The sequence below is a fragment of the Peromyscus maniculatus genome, chromosome 5 (assembly GCF_049852395.1).
Source record: "Peromyscus maniculatus bairdii isolate BWxNUB_F1_BW_parent chromosome 5, HU_Pman_BW_mat_3.1, whole genome shotgun sequence".
NCBI lineage: Eukaryota > Metazoa > Chordata > Mammalia > Rodentia > Cricetidae > Peromyscus > Peromyscus maniculatus.
Window position 1 is genome coordinate 122,022,264 of NC_134856.1, and position 17,579 is coordinate 122,039,842.

The following is a 17,579-nucleotide window of genomic DNA, read 5'->3' on the forward strand; positions in this document are numbered from 1 at the left end:
ACCATCACTGAGTGATCTGTTTAAGTGTTTGCCCAAGATGCTTACCATCATTTTGTTTTTAACTTTCGGTCCTTAGAAGTTACCTCAAAACACGAGTATCCTTCAGATATGCAAGAACCATCAATTCAAACTCGGGCTTCTAAAGTAAATGATACAAAGTAAGTGGTTTTCATTTTTCACATATTTATCTTGTTTTTTAATGGTCATAGTAATTGTACACATTAATGTTTCCAAGCCTGTCTGTATCTGTAGTAAGTTGCATGTTTATGGAGACATTGTGATATATCCGTATATGTATCAGCATAGTAATTGCAATGTTTATGGGAGATAGGTTTTTTTTTTTTCCATACAAGTACCAACTGTGTAACGATCAATGAACAGAACACATCCATCTTAAACATTCATCATCTCTGTGTAGTGAGAGCATTTGGGAGCCTCTTGTCATTTTGAAATGGAATCTACAGTGTTGTTGACTTAGTCACCTCAATGTGAGGCCAACACCAGGGTCATTCCTCATGTCTAGCTGTAATTATGGACCAATTGTACCCCATCACACCCTCTCACTTAGATCCTGGTGACCACCATTTTATCTTCCCCTCTATAGGTTGGCGTGTGTGGATCCCACATGACCGTGAGGTCATGCAGTTCTTGTCTTTGTCCCCCTAGTTTATTTCACTTAGTGGAATGTCCTCCAGTGTCACCCATGTTGGGAATTTCAGGATTTTATTCTTGGTGGCTGAGCAGTATTCTCGTGTGTATATATACCATATTTTCTTTATCTGTTCATCTCTTGGTGAACATTTAGGCTGATTCCCCATCTTGGCTATTGTGAAACTACAGAGTCACACAGATGATTGCTCATTATGAGCACTATGTGGGGGCACTTTAGAGTTTTCCCTTTTTCCTAACCCGGACTTTCCCATCTAAACTCCACGTGAAGTTTTCTATAGAATAATTGAAGCTGTGTTGGCAAACTCTCATACCGTGCAGGCCCCTGCTTGCATACCTTCAGAATTGTCTTCAGCTACATATTTTTTCTGCTGAATTTTTAGATTAAACACAAGATCAGCACACAAAACACGGGCTTTTTCTGATTGAAACACAAAGCAGAACCGTTTGCAACAGCATTAGGACATGATATACGTAGGGATTAATTTTCAGGGTACTTAAGACACAACTGTAAAAGGACTACTCCAGAACACAGTGAGAGAGAAAGATTAAGTAGATGGAGAGATACTGTGCTCATCAGAGGGACAATTGAATACCAAGATGTCAGTTCTGCTCAAGTCAATCTAAGTATTTATTATAACCCCCAGTTTGAATATCCACAGGCTTAAAAAGAAACTGGTGAGCCATTTGTCACATCCTTGTGGAAACTTAAAGATCCTGGGATATTGAAACAGGTTTTCAAAAAGGAGCAAAGAGAGAGGGCTTTCATACTATCTGCTCTCCAAACTTACTAGAAACTTCCTTAACTAAGACAGGGTGATGTTGCCATACAGATATGGAAATATACTAGCTGGGAGTCAAAGGGGTTCAGGTATGTGGATTGTTGGGATATGATGAAAATGCAGAGGTGGTTCAGTGGAGAAAGACAGGGTTTTCTATAAACAATGTGAAAATAACAATGTATTATGCAAGAAAAACAAATGACCTCCCAATCTTTTCACTGTATAAAAATTAACTAAAAGTGGGTCATAGGCATATATATATATAAAACTTATGTGGAACAAATACGTGACTTTGCATGGGGCAGTTTTGAAGATATCAAACCAAAAACAGCCTGTAAAAAACTGAACTGATAAACTAGACTTCGTCACGATAAAGCAAGCCTTTGTCCTTGTTGAAAATCATTGATAGAAAAGACAAGACCAGCCACGGCCTTATTGAAAATATTTGTAAATATTTGCTTCTGGCCTTGTTAAAAATTTCAGTGGTAAAGATACAAACCAATGCAAATAGAGGCCAAAGATTTAAACAAGCTCTGTCCCAAAGAAAAACCTGCAAGGCAGCCAAAGAGCATGAGAGCTGCTTCGTGCCACCGGTTCCTAGAGGACGTCAGGTGACAGCAAGATGCGTTGAGCATCGTCAGGATGGCAGCTGCCTTAGAAATGCTGTCTGTACTTGATGACGGAATGGAGAGGGCAGGACTCTCATGCCTGGTGGTAGTTTCAAAGCATCGAATATAAACCTATCCTCTGGTCCATTTGTTCCAATCTTGTGTATTTCCCAAGATGTCTGTCAGCCTGTGTCCACAAAGGGAATGTGTGCAGATGTTCACAGCAACTTGAACATCAAATAGGAACAATTCAAATGTTCATCAGTGGATGAGTGGATGAACATATTTTGGTAAAGATGAGTGTCCCTGATCCAAAGACCTGGGGCAAGAAGTTTTTGGGGTTTAGACTTTGGAATATTTGTGTGTATATATAATGAGATATCTTGGGAGTGAGACCCAAATCTAAACATAAACATCATTTGTCCTTGACATGCCTGATGCCGTGGGACAATGTTGACTTTAGCTGGTGTTTCAGCACACCTGCAGCTCTCCTGACCTGTCACACAAGGGCAAAGGTGGAGTTGTCTACTTGCACCATCTTGTTCGAACTCAGGATGTTTTGGGCTTTGACATTTGGGGTTTTCAGATTTGGAATAGCGAACTTGCATATCAGTGTCAGATTTCTTAATTCCTTTGGATATAAACCTAAAAGCGAGATTGCAAAAATCATAGTGTAGTTCTATCTTTAACTTTTTTTCTGTTGCATCATATTATTTCCCATAGAAGCTGCCCACCAACAGTCCACACAAGTCCCAGGCACCCTGCAGCTACTTATGCTAATAGCCTGGATATTTGACAAGAGGTTACTTACTCACTGTTAAGCATAGACAAGGAACTTATAAAACTCAATTAAAAAAAAAACAGATTAAAGAACAGGTAACATCTCTCCACAGAAGACGTGCAAGTGACCAATTGATACTGATACTCAGCATTACCAAACACCAGGGACAGCTTTTGTTTAAAAGTCTTGGGTGGAACCAGGCTTGGGTTATCCCATTTTTGAGTATCACCTGTGCTGGCAGGCTACCTGCCAATCCCACCCTGCCCTTTCCTCTTATATCTGAGAGATGAAGCACTCCACAAAGGTTCATTCTCTTTGGAATAGCAGTAGCCCCCTTCCAGACAGTCTATGGAAGAGGTTGTAAGGTACGTTTTATATGCAGAACTGATTATATCGCATGGACAACATCCATGATCAAGAAGCCAAACCTTTGCAGTGAGGAGGAGGGTGAAGGAGGTGGTATCTGCCTGTTAATGTGATATATTTTATTTTAGGGATGATTCTGCCTTTGAGAGGGACGGAGAACAAGACAGAAGGATGCCGGTAATGTGGGAGTTTCTATTGTTTTAAGGCAAGACTTCCCAAATGTCTGCCATGTGCACATCGTCTTCAAAATTGCCATAACCCTGCTTCTTGTTGTCTCAATTTGTTTTCTCAAGTTCACTGGACAAGAAATGATTGAAATAACACTGATTTTACATTTGAAATTGCAAATAGTAGGTAGACTCTCAGACAAAGAATGATAGAAAATAGCAATACAAATCTACTGGTATGTACAGTTACTTATTTTTCTGTTTTTTTTTTGTTGTTGTTGTTCATTATATGCTGTAGTTTTTTACTGTGGCAAGGTAAATCTGCAGCCACCTGCCTCATCCAGTTAGATAGATGAATGAGATCAATGAAAAAAACTAGAACTTCATGGTAAATCCTGTTTGCTGGTAACTAGGTCATGGAAGTTTTAAAACCAAATCCTTTCAGCCAGTCTTTTGTACAGTAGTGCATGTCCACAAACCTTCTCCTTGTCTCATGGTAGATGAGAGATGATAGGTTCTTTCTCTGGCTGTGGCCCCAAGAGGCACATTGGGTATAAATGGGCATTTCTAGGGCGATGAACATGGAAAGCCAAAGAAATCTATCAAAAGGACACATGGGTGGTCCTATTTCAACCCCCTAACCTGTTAAGTTAAATTGGACCCAGAGCCTAAAATTCATTCTTGCTTTAAAAAAGAAAAAAAAAAAAGACTAGTAAATAGATACACTGTACACTGAGACTTACCTTTAGTGGAATTTGACCTGTTAAAGAACTGAAATGGACCAGATGAGGTGGCTCACACCTGTGATCCCAGCATATGGGAGGCTGAGGCAGGAGGATTTCTATGAGTTCAAGGCCAGCTTGGGCTACAGAGTGAGACTGTGTCTCAAAACTATCGAAGAACAAAGACAAAATGAAATGTTTCTGACTCGGTGTTTACAGACATGGTTTTCTGTCTTCAGAAGACGAATGGCCATCACCCAGTGAGCCTCGGCTAGTGGCCTCTCACCTGGGAAAGCACAGTACCCCAAGCCTGAAGTCTCAGTGTATTTTTAAAAATCCCAGAAATGAATACTGAAAAGAAAGGATTTTCTAAACTGAGATCATGAGCTGCCAACAAATGTGTCCTGGCTTTTCCTGGCTTTCTCCCACAGCCATTCTTACTTACCCTTGGCCCCTGAGACTCAGAGGGTTCCTACCTGGGGTCTGTAGACAACAAGGAAGTCCAGGACCCTGCTTGGGAAATATTGAAACAGAACACAGCCAAGCATTGGGGATTAAAAAAAAAAACCCAGAATTGAGTTTTTGTTTTTGTAACAGACTGCGAAAATCAGCTGTGAGGAGGGAAGTTCTGTCTGGTTCATGGTCGCTGCTCTAGGATGCGACCTGGGAAAATGGAGCCAATAAATGAGGCAGACTAAAGTCTCATGCAATAGTTAACTATTCAAAGCCTGAGACCATTTCTCCTCTGAGGGATAAGAAAGGTTCTGCAAGTAAAGTTCTCATGAGTTCAAGCTATATACAATCACAAGGACAAGCCACACATGGCAAAAAACAAAAACAAACGAAAACACCCCCAAAGAACGTTTTTCCATAGAGACATAGAAAGGACCGTCTAAACATTTAATTAATACAACAGCAAACAGTAATGAGTAATATGAAGTAAACTCACTCTTATCTGCTACACCTGGGGAAGCTTGGGAACACATTCCAAGAACAACTCCATGCTTTAAAGAAACCGAGGTCACAAGACTCTTGTTTTCTTGGAGTGTTCTCACAAGCAGTGAGATTTGTCCTCACACAACTCCATCCTGGTCCGCGTTCCAACAGTTCATGGTGTCAGAAACTTCAGTCTGTCACTCCCTGGCCTGTTGACTTGGCCTGTGGTGGCGTGGTAAGTCCTGGCAAGGGTGCCTGTGGGAGGAGATGGTCTCACCTCCTCCCATGGGCACCCTTGGAAGCAAGAAGGGGGAATAGGAAGGGTGCCACTGTCCCCTTCAAAGGCACCTGCAGGGAAGTCGCTTCCTTAACCAGACTCTGTGGCCCCAAGGCTGCATCACTTCCAGCAGCGCCCAGAGAGGGCAGCAAACCTTCAGTGCAGGAGCCCTTGGGGGAATGTTTGGAACCCAAACTGTAGTAATCGCCAACCCCCAATGATTTCTTGTGTGTAGTCAAACGTAAGAACCATTTTTGTAAGTCATTTCCACGTTTTTGTAAATAATTTCCAATACCCTTTGTTGTAAAATCCAAGCTGGGTCAGCCTTGCTGAGTGGCTTTTTAAATTGGATGCTTTAGATGAAGGGTTGCTCGTTCTCTGTGAGCTACTAGGTTGAAAAGCTCTTGATCAAAGCTGGAATGTGTGTGTGTGTGTGTCTGTCTGTCTGTCTGTCTGTCTGTCTACACTCGTGTGCATGTGTAGGGGAGATTGTTTTCCAACTGTCGTTTTTTCCCTAAGTAAAGAGTAATATGTAAATAAGGCTGGCTGCCAGTTTCTTCCAGGAATTACCTTCTCTGTACGTTGTGTCTAGAAGGAGCTGACTTGTACAAGGAGGTATAGTCTATATGCACAGTCGAGACTCTTCAGCATTTCAAAAGAGGGAAATCAGGTCATTTTTGAGAACATGGGTAAATACAGAGGACAGGTGAAATGAGCCAGGCACAAAAGGAATTTCACTGCATGTGAATCTGAAATAGTTGAATGCGTAGAAGCAGAGAGGAAAATGATGGTTACTAGGGGTTGGGAGGGTGGAGGAGGTGGGGGTCTGAGGACACAAATTTTAGTTAGACAGGAGGTTCAAGAGATACATGGTATATGCAGTGACTATAGGCAATAGTGTTTTACACATGACAGTACTATGAAAATAGTGTCAAGGTGTTCTCGCTATTAAAATTATGCAGGTGAAGTAACGCATGGACTCATTAGATTGATTTGACTATTTCATAAGGTACAGGTATATAAAAATGTTTGTATACAATAAATATGTGCAATATTTGTCAATTTAAAAGGAAGTGAGAAGTGCTTTTAATGCAAAATGCTGACCTGATGAACATTTTAAAGAAGGATGAATTTGGTTTGTAAAACATGAATTCAAGCTGACCATAACCTTACATGTTATGGTCGTGGCATTACAACCGGGATTGAGATTGGTCTGATCCTAAATTAGCGACAGCTGTGGAGCTGATTCTCCTTTCAGATGGGTCTGTGTCTAGCAGCTTGTTGAATCTCTTGTTCACCCTCTAGAACTCTGGTAGCTGCTCTTACATTTCTAACTGACGATAGCCTAGGCTTAATTTCAAGATGCTTTAAGCTTAAACAAATGCTGTTTTTGTTTGCTTTCAGCACTTATAAAATAAAACAAAAATGTTTGTTTTGCAAAGACATCCATCCCCCTGCCTCCTTTTGCCTCATTGTGGGTAAAACTTGGGGCTATATATGTTAGAAAGGCACTCGGCCATGGAGCTCCATCCCAGTCATGGGGAAGAGGGTTTTCACTTGGTTTTTGTTATGTCGATCTGTGCTTGAAGTTGTGATATTGGTGTAATATTAGCATGCCGCTGCTTTGGGACAGTTACCAATTCCTTTCCAGTTCCAAATACTCTACTAGAGAGAATTGTCATCCTTTTACACAGCACTTCTCATGGTAATTGACTCCTGGATGAGCTCCTTTTCTTCCTGCTTAATTCTGTACCTTATTATTGTGGAAGAGACCCTAATCTTCTAGCAAGAGGTGTTTATTCAAAGACAAATCATAGTGTGTGTGTGTGTGTGTGTGTGTGTGTGTGTGTGTGTGAGAGAGAGAGAGAGAGGGAGGGGGAGGGGGAGGGGGAGGGGGAGGGGAGAGGGAGAATGAGAGGGAGAATGAGAGGGAGAATGAGAGGGAGAATGAGAGGGAGAATGAGAGGGAGAATGAGAGGGAGAATGAGAGGGAGAATGAGAGGGAGAATGAGAGGGAGAATGAGAGGGAGAATGAGAGGGAGAATGAGAGGGAGAATGAGAGGGAGAATGAGAGGGAGAATGAGAGGGAGAATGAGAGGGAGAATGAGAGGGAGAATGAGAGGGAGAATGAGAGGGAGAATGAGAGGGAGAATGAGAGGGAGAATGAGAGGGAGGGAGGACGTGTTTTAATTGTAGGTAGATGGTGCGTGTGGTGACGTGTTTAATTGTATACCAGGTGGTGCTAATGCCCACTTTTGGTGTTCTCAATTGTCATCTGTTTTTGAAAAGTTTAATTATAGGAAACATCACTTCTCTGAGAGTAATGAAGATTCAAGTTCAAGCACCAGTGAACGATCTTGGACCCAGAATTACAAACGGAAATCCCTACGAACATATTCCCACGGGAGGAAGCCAAGAGTCAGGTCTCTAAGGAGTAAGCTAGTTTGCTTATGTTCTTGTGGGCTACTTCTCAGTTAAGTCAGTGGGTACTTATGCTTCAGTATGTGATGGGGAAGCGGGGGAGGAAGGTACCAGGGACATATGTGGCCTTGGGGACATCCTTTCCTGTAACACCTGCAAAGGTAGAATGTTTGCTCATGAAATACAGTGTGGGGTCAGCCTACAGTTGAAATATGAGGTATGGAAAAACAGTGGGCAACCAGGCAGGAGGAATCTGGCATAAGCTGGAACCATCTTCTGTAAGAAGTGGGTAGGTCTTGAGCCAACTCTTGGGAAACAGGATTTGAAGAACTGAGAAGTGGAGTCATTTGTTCAGTGAAACCAAAGTATGAGGGTGATGGCCAGGGCAGGGGTCAAGGTGAATGAGGCTGATTGACTAGAAAAGGCTCCAGATTGCCTCCATTAGCTGAAACTCATAGTGTACTCACGTATGACTGGGGGTGGGTGTGTCTACATCTTATAAGGAGACATGCCCACCGTGTGCTCACTTTCACTTTTCAGTCCTACCACTTTCCCCTGTCAGTGGTGGCAGAGGTGGGGAGAAATATCAGGTAAGAGCACCTCATTGGTTGCCTTGTGGGTCTAACTGTATCACTTTCTTTAGAACTGTGAGAATAACAACCCAGGGGTCTCCTGGTACGTAGTCTAATATAAAGATCATGGATGTCTAAATATTTGGTATGCTTCTCAGATAGATTTAGGGTCTTTTCTGGTCATCCTGAATGGTGCTAAAGGATCTTTACTTAAACACCTTTGTTGTCTTGATTTCCCACAAATGCATGCTCTTGAATTTCCACTTCAAAATGAACATGTCAATGTAATTCTACTTTACTTTTCAGTTTTCTGAGATGATTTTAAAATCATGTTCAAAGATTTTTAACAATTTCAGCATTTGCACCTGAAGGTTGAAACACCTTCAGGTTCATATGATTTTTATCCGTAAAGTTATAAAATTCCCAATTTCTCTTCCTTTATCCTTGTTTTATATCAAAGGACTTAGGAATATGAACACCAGTGCCCTGCAAAGGAAGTGGTTCACCTTATTAGCTGGATGACTTCCTTCCCTTAGCAGTTGTTTTTTGTTTCTTGTCAAATCACACACACACACACACACACACACACACACACACACACACACACACACACACACACACACTACAGCACTTCATCATAGTTTAATAAAGAGTAGCTGCTGGGATGCCGAGGATACTTCCCTGCGTTTGCAGAAATAGGACGCCATTAGTACTCCAGCCCAACTCCACCTGTTTTATTCTTTAAACAAGAAAATAGACTAAACCTATGAGTCAGGGTAAGTACACTTGTCCCTTGGTGTCTGGGGCGGCTGGTTCCAGTACTCTGCTTGGATACCAAAATATGTAGATGATCATGTACTTCCTAAAGCAGTACAGTATTTACTTATGATGACCTGTGCCTCCTTCTTGTAGACTTGAAATCACCATTCCCAATGCAATGTAATGCTTCGCACATAGTTGCTGTGCTGTATTATTTAAAGGGTAATAACCAGAAAATGGTCCATTTATATTTGGTATAGTCATATCATTTTCCTGAATATTTTTGATTCATGGTTTGTTGAATTTGTGGATGGGAAAAAAAATCTGTGGATATGGACAGCTGTCTTTAATTTTTTGTTGAATAGTTCAGCCTAGAATGAGGAGTTATTAATTATAAAGGGGCCAAAAGAAGATAATTCAAGTAAAGACAACTTTGGTTTTAATTAAGCTCAAAGAAGCACCACAGACTCACACCTGATAAATTTAAACTATGAAATGAGCAAAACATCTATGCTGGTTTTTCAGTGAGGATGTCAGGCTGGTATTCCACTCTCTGTGTCAGATTACAAGGAAGTAATTTGAGACAAGGGTTAGAAAATATTTTCTGGTGGGCTGCACAGATGGCTCAGAGGTTAAGAGCACCGACTGCTCTTCCAGAGGTCCTGAGTTCAATTCCCAGCACCCACATGGTGGCTCACAGCCATCTGTAATGAGATCTGGCGCCCTCTTCTGTATACATAATAAATAAATAAATCTTTAAAGAAAAAAGAAAATATTTTCTGTTAAGGGGAAGAGAAGATTGTGTTCTTTGAACCATAGATGCACACGACAGAGCTTACCATCTCTGCCTGCCTAGTCAGAAAACTGCCTTAGATTGGAAGTGAATGGGCCTCCTGTGCACTTATTTATAGGAACTAGCAGCTTGTCAACCCCCACTTAAAGCCAGCAGAGTGACCAGGATGGCTTGGGAGGTGCTGGGCCCTGCCCCAAGCTTCTGATTGAGCGACTTGTAGGTGAGAGTTGAAGATGTGCATTTTGTTGAATTCCTCTGTTGCTGGTTGTCTGACCTGGACCACACCTTTAGGACCACTAGGCTGGAGATGTTAGTTAAGATTTTACTTCAGTGTTCTTCCAGTTGGAGGATGTTAGAGTGTTAGTGTTTGTTATTGTTTGATGCCGCAAATCCAATACTCAGTCTTCTTAAAGGAGGTTGAAAATATCATGGGAGTTTTTTATTGTTGTTTTTGAGTGTTACAAATATTAGCATTTAACAAGACTATTATATTTTAGGCTGAGCTAACACCAGTTTGGAAAGGCATCTCCAGGCAAAATGATACCATTCTTCCAAACTTTTCTGAAACCAAACTACAAAGCACTTCTGTGATTTTAACTCCTGAGGCATCTACACAAAAAATAGGTACTTGATTTTCAGTTAGTTTATACTATAGAAATTGTATTTGGGGATAATTGTCTAAAAGAAAATGATTTTTTACTCTGTAAAATTATCTGAGCATTTGTGGTGTGTGTGTGTGTGTGTGTGTGTGTGTGTGTGTGTGTGTGTGTGTGTGTGTGTATGACAGTATCCATGTGGCGCTCAGAGGACAACTTGCAGGAATTGGCTTCCTCCTTCCACGTGGGTTGGGGGACTGAACTCAAGTCCTCAGTCAGACAGAAAGGATCTTCACCCATTAAGCTCTGTCCCCGGCTCAATCTGAACAAGTGATGGTGTGACCATTTTTCCATTTGCTGTTTCCATTAGCGGAGGGAGGAAGAGGCTGTGTTTTGACTTTGCTTTGTTACTTGAGCTCGGCTTGTACCTGAGAATCTGGGGCTCCTCTTACAGGCAGGGGAACTCACATGGCGCCCAGCAGGAAGGGTCACTGCAGCCTTAAGGACTGGTAGTAAACGATTTTTCTTTTGGACCCTCCTGGTTTCTGTGTCAGCCGCTCAACTCTACAGTCACAGAACAAAAACAGCCACAGATAAGAAGCAGTAATCAATCAGGCTTCCCAATGAGGAGAGGCATGGGCCTCAATGGATTCATGAATGAATTGTACCTAATTTAAAGAATTTATTTAAAGAATTCACAACAGAGTTTTGCAAACTCCAAAAACCAAAGAGGATGTAACATTCTGAAATACGTCTCATTATAAGAGACGTATTTATAAGAGGCCATTAGCTCTTCAGTTATCCAAGCTAGACAGGGGAATGGGTAGGGGGAGGGAGGAGTTACACGTGAATATCCCTAGAAAACAGAGATGCTATACTCCACTAGTGTGCTGGCTAGTTTTTCACGGCAACTTGACATAGGCTAGGGTCACGTGGGAAGAGGGACCTCAACTGAGAAAATGTCTCCATCAGATTGTCTGTAGGACCTTTTCTTGGTTAATGATTGGGAGAGGGCCCCAGTTCACTGGGGGCAGTATCAACCCGGGCAGGTGGTCCCGAATAGTGTGACAAAGTAGGGTCAACAAACCATGAGGAACAAACCATGCAGTGTTCCTCCATTGCCCCTGCTTCAGTTCCTGTCTCCAGGTTCCTGCCTCGAGTTTCTGCCCTGATTTCCTTCCTGCCTTGACGTCCTTTGATAATGCACTGTGATGTGAAAATCCTGGTTAAGCCCCCTTCCCCCTCCAAGTTGCTTTTGGTCATGGTGTTGTATTACAGCAATAGAAACATGAAGACAAGTTGTAAACCGACTCTGGCAGCACATTAAAAGCTTTGTGCACCATTATCAAGTGGGATTTTTCCCTGGAATGCAAGGATGGTTCAACTTATGAAAATTGATAATGGCATTCATCACAAGAACAAAATGAGGAATAAAAGTCATAATTTCAATAGACTCAGAAGAATATTAGAGAAAGTCTACATTCTTTCATGATAAAAACACTCAAAAATTAAATATATATAGAACATACCTCAGCATATCAAAGGCTATGCATTAAAAGCTTACATCTCATGTCATATTAAAGGGTGAAAAGGTTTTATCAAAAATTTAGAAGAAGTTAGCAAGGTGTCCACTCCACCATTCAATTCAGTACCATCCTAGAAGCCCTTCCCAGAGCAATCACAAGACAGAAATAAGGAATGATTGAAGATCTCATTTGATAAAACGAGAAGTCCCAAATATGTTACCCTAAACTGTTAAAACTAATAACCAGTTCATTAAAACTAGACAAATCCAAACCAATATATAAAAATTAATTGTGCCTTTCCCTGGTGACTCACTGATTCAAGCTGTCTGAACAAAGAAGCTCAGAGCAGAACCTAGCTCCTCCACAGAGAAGACAGGAAGTGACAGGTACCCTGCACTATCGGAGGTGAGCGCCAAGGCAGAGGGGAAAGACTGCCCCTGGCCTAGGAGATCTGGGTGTTCGCTCTCTAGGATAGAGGGTGTTACCAGATGATGTATATGGGCTTGTGCCAAGGCAGTAAAATGGTTCCTGTTCACTCTCCCTCAACCCGCGCTGAGCCCAGGCACCTGCTGCCGGCAGGGTATAGAGAAGGCACCCAGGTTCTCCTGCCATGTCTACAGTGACTTGAGGAGTCTTGAGTAACTCCCTTGATTCCGGCTAAAAACCCTGTGCCTGGATGGCTATGCATAAAGGGCCATCCAAAGGAGCTTTGCCTGTCTCTGGCTGTGGTCTCACCACTGGGCATGTAGTCTCAAGGAAGGAATAACGCCAATGTTTCTGCTACTTATTCCCATCAACACAGATTCTGCTGCCGGACCTAGTGTGAGCGCCAGAGGGAGAGCCCCGCATGCAGTTCATGCCATCACCTGTCTCCATTACCACCTCGACCCACACCACTGACTGTTAATGATGCACCCCTCATGGTTTTTATTTAATGGACTATCTTCATTTCAAGCATTTCTGTTTTTCAAAGTTTCAATCTCTGTGCTAAATTTTCTTCTGTTTTGGATATTGATCTCCAACTCATTAACTGTTAGAATCACTTTGGAGACTGTCTTGCCAAGGTCTTGGATTGGATAGATTTCCTTCATCTGATTGGCTCTTCTACACGATCATTCTTTTAAAAAAGTGTAAAACTCTGAATTCTTTCTCAGACATGCAGCTGTTTCAGTAGTTTTGGACTCCCATATAGGTTTCTTGAGTGGGGATGGCTCATGGTGGGGGGGTGGTTATGCCATATTCTTAACAACAGACTTTTTGAAGGAACACTAACTCGTCAGTTAGGAGAAAAGATTTAAATGCATTGAAATAAATGAAAGTAGAAATACAAATATAGTGAAACTTGTAAAATGCAGCAGAAGTGTAGGGGCCGGAGAAATGGCTCGGCAGTTAAAAACACACTTGCTGTTCTTGCCTAGGACCCAGGTTTGTTTCCAGCACCACATAGTGGCTCACAGCCATCCTTAATTTCTATTTCAGGACATCTGGCGCCCTCTTCTGGCCTCTGTGGGAATCAGGCATGCACACAGTACATACACATATATGCCATCAGCATGTGCATACACACACACACACACACACACACACACACACACACACACACACACACACACACACCTTTTTAAAAAAGGAGTGAACCTATAGCAATTAGTGTCTGTTTTTTTAAAAAAAAATATTTAGGGACTGGAGAGATGGCTCAGAGGTTAAGAGCACTGACTGCTCTTCCAGAGGTCCTGAGTTCAATTCCCAGCAACCACATGGTGGCTCACAACCATCTGTAATGAGATCTGGTGCCCTCTTCTGGCCTGCTGTCATATATGCTGTATACATAATAAAATAAATATTTAAAATAGTCTAAATGTATCTCAAAGAATGTAAAAAACCAAACTCACAATGGATAGTGAAAAAATAATAAAAATTAGAGCAGAGATCATCAAAATGGGAATAAAAAAGTAAGTCAGTGAAAGTTATACTCTAAAAAGATAAAACAGTTGGCTACACTATCAACAGCAGAAGGTGACTCACATGTAATTGGTAATGATGAGGAAATTGTAACAATACTGCAGAAATACAGATTATTACAGATAATTATAAAAAAAAACTATACCAACAAATTAGAGGCTTAAAAGAAATGGAAAAATCTCTGGGCACACATTCTGCCAAAACTGATCCATGAGGATATAAAATACCCTAACAAGCAATGAGATGGAGCAATAATAAAGTTTCCCTTCAAATAAAAGCCCAGGAACTGGATACCTATATTGCTGAATTTTTACAAAAATTTTTAAAGAATAACGAAAATCCTCAAAGTATTCCATAAAGCTAAACATAGAAAACATTATTTCTAAGTCCTTAAAAATATGTGTGCCCACGTGCATGTGTGTGTGCACATGCGCGCACTGGAGATTGGCATCAGTTGTCTTTCTCAATTGTTCTTTATCTTAATTTGTGTGCATGCATGCAGACCAGAGGAGAACTCTCTGGTGCCAGGCCTTATCACTCTTTTGACGTAGGGTTTCTTGACTGCTGCAGACATCGGGCTAGCTGGCCCCTGCGGTTCTGAGAGTCTACTGCATATGTGTGTCTGCCTCCTATCTTCCTATGGGCACAATGAGGTTACAGATGTTTGTGCTACTACATCTGCCTTTTATGTGGTGTCTAGGAATCCAGACTTGGGTCTCCAGGCTTGCGTGACAAGTACTTGACCTCACCGAGCCACCACCGTGACCTAACTGTCATTAATGACAGCCTTGCCCTGTTACCAAAACGTGACAAGGACACAACCAACCCCAGCACGAATCCCTGATGATTATATATGAATTCGTGACAACACACTAGCAAGTCAAGTTAACTCAACATATCAAGATTTTTCACCCTTATAGAGTTAATTTCATGGCCAAACATTAGGCAGAACTTGGGGACTCCTGCAGAAGAGGGAGAGGAAGGACTGTGGGAGTCGGAGGGGTTAAGGACTGTGTGAGCCCATTTTCAAGTACCTCGTGGCTTTACCCAGCAGGTCCGCATAGAGAGGATGATTAGGACCACGGGCCTGAGTGCAGGTGTCTGAGATGGTCTGCACTTGGCTGTGCTGGGGGGAGGTCTTTGGCTCCACCCCTTGGCATCTCTATAAATACCCTGGGGCAGAGACAGTCGGGACTCATTGGAAATACAGGCCCTCTCGAGGCTATCCTTTATTTTCTGTTTATCTCCACAATCTAATCTTTCTAATATTTCCTGCTGCTTGCACTCAAGAAAACTCTGGGGAACTGTAGGGGTGGTGGGTAAACACCCTGCAAAGGACATCACAAGAAAACCCACAGCATCAACTAACCTGGGCTCACAGGGGCTCCCAGAAACTGAACCGACAATCAGGGAGCCTGCATGGGTCTGACCTAGGTCCTCTGCACATACATTATGGTTGTGTACCTTGGTCTTCTTGTGGAACTCCTAACAGTGGGAGTGGAGGCTGTCTCTCTTTTGACTGTTTTGGGACCCTTTTCCTCCCACTGGGTTGCCTTATCCAGCCTTGATATGAGGGATGTGCCTAGTCTTACTGCAACTTGATATGTCATGTTTGGTTGACATCCTTGGGAGGCCTGCCCTTTCCTGGAGTGGATGGGAGTGGGGCGGGGGTTGGAGAGAGGGACTGAGAGAAGAGGAGGGAGGAGAAACTGCAGTCAGGATGTAATATATGAGAGAAGAATTAAAAACACCACTAAAAAAGTTGGTTTCATTCTAGGGATGCAAAATGTGAGAATGATTCAGTAAAAAAAAAAAAAAAAGTGTGTGATGGAATTAGCCACTAAGGAAATGAATATCAAGCCTTACTGAGTGGTGGGGACTATAGACCAGTGAGAGAGGATTGAATGGTGTATGCTGGCTTGATCTTTAGCACAGACAAAACAAATCTAACTATTACAAGGACTCAGCTTACCTAGTTATGACAACTTATTTTAAAATACTGTTGACAAGGATGTAGACAATGGGAACTCTTATATACCAAATTAGTGTAGCTGTTACAGAGACCAATTTGAGGTTCCTTACAAAACAAAGAATAGACTTACCATATGGTAAACTGCCCACTTCTGTGGCTGTAATCAAAGGGGATGCAATCAACATGCCAAAGAGGGAAACCTTCAGGATGATGCTTAAATATGAACTTTAAAAAAAGAGCTAAAACATGGGATCATCCCAGGTGCTCCTGAACAGAAATCTTCACAGGTAGCAAAAACATAGCATTTATATAAAATGTATTATTAAGCCATAGAGAGGAACAGCATCTTGCCTTTTGCATCAAAATGGGTGGAATCTGGAGGATTTATATGAGGTAAGTCAAACAGAGACCAGTACAGTGTGGCCTTTCTCATTAGTAGAAGCTAAATTCTTCTTGACCGTAGAAGCTAGACTTCTAGAAGTTGGGGAAGGTATGTGGGGTGGGGTGGGGTGGGGAAGGTTGACAAAGGATGGTTGGCTTTAATCAATGCATACTATTTTGATGTATAGAAACATCACAAAACTCCGTTAATATGTACAATTCATGTTAATTTTAAAACCTGTCCTGTCCTCTATGCTAGTAGAGAGTTATCTGAAATATGATGCAAGAAAATGATCCTATTTATAATGGGAATATAGTAGGAACAAATGGAGCAAGAAAATGAATGTTCTATATACTGAAGAAGAAGAAAACACTGACAAAAGTATTTGAAGAAGGGAATAGTACATGAAAGGCTCTCTCATCTCCTGGACTGGAAGAATTGATATTTGAAGAACATCACACCATGCAAAGTAATTTGCCGTTTATGTCCAGTCTTTGTCAAAATAGAAGAGTAAATCCTAAAAATTCTATGAAGCCTCAGAAAATCTAAAACAGCCACAGCAATCTTGGGAAGGAACAGAGTTCAGATTCATATGTCAAAACCCCCTCATTTCATTTTATATCACAGAGCCATAAAAAGTAAAGTTGGTATAAAAAGATAAAGCCCAGTTAGATCCAATACAGACACCACACATACAGTCAACTAATTTTTGCCATGGATGCAAAACTAAATGATAGGGAAAGAAAAGTGTTTAATGAGTGATATGAGCGAAACTGGATATCTACATGCAAAAGAATAGAGTAAGACCTTTGTTTTAAACCATGAAGACCTCAGAATGGATTAAATTTGCATTAGGAACTATTGCAGCATGAATTGCAATAGCCAAGTTACAGAACTAACTTAGGTGTCCATCAACAGAGGGATGGATAAAGAAAATGTGGTAGGGGCTGCAGAGATGGTTCACCAGTTAAAATCACTGCATGCTCTTGCAGAGATCCTGAGTTCAATTCTCATACCCACACTGTGGCTCACAACTATCTACAACTGTAGTTCCATGGGGTCTAATGCCCTCTTCTGGTGTGCAGACATACATGCAGACAAAACGCCCATATGCATAAAATCTTTTAAAAAAGAAAAGTGTGGTATATTTACAAAGGAATTTGATCATGAAGCATGACACCATGTCATTTTCAGGATAATGGCTGCAATGGGAGCTAATCTGATTAAACTATGAGTCTGTGACAAGACAAATGGTATTTTTATTTTTGTTTTGTGTCTGGGTGTCTTA

The 17,579-nt window shown here is 41.6% G+C and overlaps 1 protein-coding gene across 1 annotated transcript in view; it reads left to right on the forward strand.

Moving 5' to 3' along the window:
- Positions 1-17,579, forward strand: part of Sycp2l (synaptonemal complex protein 2 like) — a 61,209-nt gene that overhangs the window by 29,155 nt on the left and 14,475 nt on the right. The window contains exons 19-23 of the mRNA XM_076573626.1: positions 80-158; positions 3,335-3,383; positions 7,598-7,742; positions 8,270-8,319; positions 10,351-10,477. Coding sequence (XP_076429741.1) covers positions 80-158; positions 3,335-3,383; positions 7,598-7,742; positions 8,270-8,319; positions 10,351-10,477 — 450 coding nt within the window. The remainder of the gene's footprint in view (positions 1-79; positions 159-3,334; positions 3,384-7,597; positions 7,743-8,269; positions 8,320-10,350; positions 10,478-17,579) is intronic.